Raw genomic sequence first — 4,646 nt, forward strand, 5'->3', positions numbered from 1 at the left:
TAAATATATATATATATATATATTTTTTTTTATAATAGAGATGAGGTCTCACTATATTGTCCAGGCTGGTCTTGAACTCCTTGGCTCAAGCAATCCTTCTGTCTCAGCCTCCCAAAGTGCTGGGATTATAGGTGTAGGTCACCAAGCCCAGCCATGACTCAGTCTTAAGCTTCAGTTTTTCCATCTGGAAAAGCATTGAGGAGCCACTGTGAGGCTCTCTGTAGACAATGCACACCTAGGGGTTTTCTCTGGCCAGACTGAAACGCCCCTGCCCATGCCACCTGCTGCTGACCTGGTGGGCACATCACAGTGCTGGAGGCTGAGAGAGTCCATGGGACCTGGCATCAACTAAGAACAACTGCTCACATCATCTCACCATTTATATAAGATGTTCCTCATCTCATTTCATCCTCAGGGAATCCCAGGGAAGAAGGGAGGAGGCAGGCATTACTAACTCCCTTTGATAGAAAAGCAGACTCACGCCTAGAGAGGTTAACCAACTAACTTGTCCAAAGCTGTACAGGAAGGAGCCAAAACTATCATTTGAATCTAACTGATTTCTTCTTAGCACCAGCAGCCTTGTTCAGAAAAAAAACAGGACTTCCCAAAGGTCAGAAAGCCTCTTGAGGGCAGAGTTTGGTTCATTTCTGTGTCCCAGCACCTGGCCAAGGGAAGGCGGGGATCGTAGAGATACTTGGAGCCAACTACAGAAGCTGAGGCTTCTGAGGTGAGCGCCAGGACTCTTTCAGTACCCCACACTCCTTCTCCCTCTGGGTCTCCCGATTCATATCTCAGACTTCTTGTGGATCTTAACTGAAAAGGCCTTACCAGACTTTTGAAGGATGCAATGTCTTCCACCTCACCACCCTTTCCCAATTTCAGGGAACAGAGATGTCCTGAGGCAGCCCACTGGGAGGCAAAGGCAAGGCAAGCATTGTCATGGGGAAAACATGGGGCGACTGTCATCTAAACAAGGTCACGCTTTGTTGATGCAGAAATGTGGAGGGGGAGAGGAGGCCCATCTGTGGCCGCGCACAGGGCCATTTCAGCTGCAAGCCCGCACAGAGCCTCCATTTATCCCCTTCCAAGAGCCTCGTTTTCTCCTGGGTGGGGACTGGCACATGCAGCAGCTGGGGTGGGGGAGGGTGACAGGCAAGGGGCTCAGGAGTTGGGGGTCAGAGAAGAAGGATGAGAACTGAAGGCACTGGGACTCAGGCAAACAACCAATACTGGCCAAACCTGGTGGTGCCAGGCTCAGAGGCCAAGGCTGTTTTTCCCTTTACAAGCGGATGAAGGGAGAACCAGTCTCGCGCAGACAGTGACCTGCCACTGCTGAATTCACTGGCCCTCAAGGGAGGGGTTGGCGTTTCTGCTGTCAGCACATCTGGAGTGGGGGAAGGTGCATGCCCAGCCTCAAGAGTGATTCAGGGAGCCAGACAAGGGGCCTGTTCTAGCCCAAGAGATACCCAAGGCCAGACCCTCTTACGTCTGATAAGATCTGCTATTCAAACTCAACTCACATTATCTCCACTTTCCTTCCACCTTCCAATTCTTAGTGGATGTGTATGTTGATACCAGTGACAGGTACAGATATCTTCAAAACCGCCTTCGCCTTTTCTAATCTTCATATTTTAATCTTCTGTGTATACATATACACACACATATACATACATACATATATACATATGGTTTATTTACTTCCCCTCCACCTGCTGGGCTGCAAACTCTGCCTAAACCAGGGCTTGGCACATGGGAGACACTCAACAAATATCTGCCAAAAGAATGAAAATGCCCATTTCTCCCAGTTCTTCTCTGACCTCAATGACATTCCCTCCTTTTGCCAATACCTCCCCAACTTGGGAAGGAGGAAAAGGAGTGGGAAGAAGAGAATTTCATATCTGGGCCTTTACAACACGGACCACAGGGACACAAAACACAACTGTATTACATACTTTGAATCACGCCTGACCTGAGAAAATGCTCTGCTGAGAATAGTTCAGGGGCAAGATAAAGGATGACAGACCTGATCAGTGACAAGAAGGAAGGCGGGAGGGGCCTTCCAGAGGGTCTCTGGAGGAGTTGGTGGGGCCAAGAGGAGTGTATCTGCTCAGGAGGGAGACAAAATCCTAACCCAGACCCTTCCAGGACTGAAGTAGGAATGCGGCCACTCAGGGATGAAAGGGAGAAAATGATGGGCATCTAGCCTTTGCAAAGTTGTGCTGGTTCCACATACAGGGTGAATCATATCTGCTAAGAGACATAGGAAATGAAAGAGAGGTCAGGGGCAAAAACGCCCATCAAGGCAAGGACAAAGAGAGAAGGGACCTGGGTTGAGCATCACCTTGGGCATTTCTGCTTCCTAAGAAGCTACATTTTCATGGAATGCTGTGCTGTGGATGGAGGTGGTAGAAGCTGGGTGGGTGGTGGAAGAATGTTGTCCTGCCTTGCCAGGGGTTATTATCGCTCTTGGAGGTAAGGGAGACTGAAGCTAAAGATGACTGGGTCAGAAAAAGGGCAACTGTGCTGGTGTGTAAGCTCTGGAGAACAAGGGCCGGGTCTTCCTCACATGACTTCCCCCTTGTGCTAGCACAGTACCTGGCAGACAGACGTAATATGTCTGACTCATAACAATGAAAGGCAAGTTGTCAGTAGTAAATCTTTTTTTTTTTTTCTCTCTTTTGGTACAGATGAAGTCTCCCTATGTTGCCCAGGCTGGTTTCGACTTCTTGGGCTCAAGCAGTCCTCCTGCCTCAGCTCCCAAAGTGCTGGAATTACCCTCCGTGCCTGGCCTAGTTAAACCTTAACACAGCAGTCTGTGGCTACTCTCTTTCCAGCTCACTAAGGCCTGTCAAGGAAACAGGGATCCTCCTAGAACCTCAGGCTTTGGGGAGTGTAGCAGGGCCAAGAGTCAGTGAGGCAAAACAGTGAGGAGTCCAGACCAATACAGTTCTAATTTGATCCAAGCAGCCAGACAATATCAATTAAAATGCACTTAGTCATGAGACTTACCCCCCTTCTAAGGGGCAGAAATGCTGAATGCTGTAGGGCACGGACAGACTTCTATTTATCTTTGTATCCCTCAGTGTCTGGCTTGCTGCCTGGCACATGGTAGGCACTCAATAAATGGCTGGTGAATGAACTACCCAATGAAGGAAAAACATGAAAGAAACGGGAGGCATCCAATGAGAAGAAAGGCACTGGGCAGAGGTTTTAGATTCTCATCCCCAACTTCTCCTTTTACATAAACCTTGACTTGTTTATCTACACACACACACACACACACACACACACACACACACACACACACCCTATTCCCTCTTTTCATATGATTCTGGAAAGTACACCATCCATCTTTCAAGGCCTTTGTTTCTTTGCCTTCTCTCTAAGCTCTGCAGTGTCTCTCAGCTTTGAAATCATGACACATCTGTTTGCAGGAGGAATCAAACAATGCTTTGAGTAGATTTCCTCCCTGCTCTGTTTCTTCAGTTATTGGTGTGTGTTCCAATTTCTGCATTTTTCATCTTGTGTATACTATACTGTCCGTGTTAGTTTCCTTCAGCGTGATTTCTTATTTGTCCCTGTATCTCCACCTGACTCTAGTTCTGCAGAAGGAACACAGCAAGTTTGCTGACTGTCCTGCAGGAGGCTCAGGTCTGTTTAACATCCCCAAGTCTTAGGAAAGAAAAGGAAAAAAGTCCCGTCCTGGCTACTACATCCCACGAGAAACAAGATCTTAAGAACACTAAAAAGAAACTGCTGTTCAAAGAATGAAATCAGGGAGTGGAGGGTGGTCCTTCTAGGTTCTAGGAGCTCAGATGCCAAACAGATGGGGTCGGTCCGAGACAGGATTGGAAAAGACGATAGGGAGGCTGCCTGCTAACCGTCACAAATTCGACTCCTGCGGAGCACAGGGCATCAAGGGGTGCACAGAGTGCAAATTCCTCCCAATGTGCGCCTCTATTTCCGGACATACGGCCTCATCGCCAGGAGAGACTGGCCTCTCAGACTCTCCTAGGCGGGTGGCGTAGTTCACAGCAGACACCAGAACACCCAGTGATTTGGCCATGTCAGGCCCCAAGGCAGAGGGAAGGGAATTCCGGGCCCGACGACTTCAATCCATGCCCACGGCGCCCCAGCTCTGTAACTCACCCGAACTCCACCTCCACTGACAAGGGCGCTGCCATGTTGAGGAAGCCGAGCTCGCAGGAAACTCCCCTCAACTTCCGGCGCGCCCGCAAATTTCCGGGCGCCGTCGGGCGCCGCGGACGGAAGAGGCGGTGCCCAGGAATCCAGCTTCATCTGCTGTTGAAGGAAGTCACAGAGGGGAGGGGAGAGGTTGGGGCGGCGGAGGGAAGGTCTTCGGCACTGTTGGGGTTATGAATCGATATCCCACCGTCTTTCACCGACGGGGCTCACAGACCCAGGGTGGGAAGCGCCTTGTACGGGATCACAAGCAGGCGAAGGAGAGCCCCCAGCATCTTTGCGACGTGACTGTGAGCCACGTTACTGCTTATCTTGCATGAGTTAGAATCTCTTCAGTCTACACACCGCTTGGGCGAACCCATTCACTCGTCTGGCTTGAATTATAAGTGACTCCCAGATCTTTATTTCCGACTCAGAACCTCTCCTTTTTTTTTTTTTTTTTT

The 4,646-nt window shown here is 49.5% G+C and overlaps 1 protein-coding gene across 1 annotated transcript in view; it reads right to left on the reverse strand.

Moving 5' to 3' along the window:
- URM1 (ubiquitin related modifier 1) overlaps window positions 1-4,285 on the reverse strand; it is a 27,349-nt gene extending 23,064 nt beyond the window's left edge. Inside the window, exon 1 of the mRNA XM_017548996.2 lies at window positions 4,150-4,285. Within this exon, the coding sequence (XP_017404485.1) occupies window positions 4,150-4,184 (35 nt within the window). The 5' untranslated portion in view covers window positions 4,185-4,285. The remainder of the gene's footprint in view (window positions 1-4,149) is intronic.
- Window positions 4,286-4,646: the final 361 nt, after the last annotated feature.

Source organism: Cebus imitator, unplaced genomic scaffold, assembly GCF_001604975.1.
Source record: "Cebus imitator isolate Cc_AM_T3 unplaced genomic scaffold, Cebus_imitator-1.0 Scaffold216, whole genome shotgun sequence".
NCBI lineage: Eukaryota > Metazoa > Chordata > Mammalia > Primates > Cebidae > Cebus > Cebus imitator.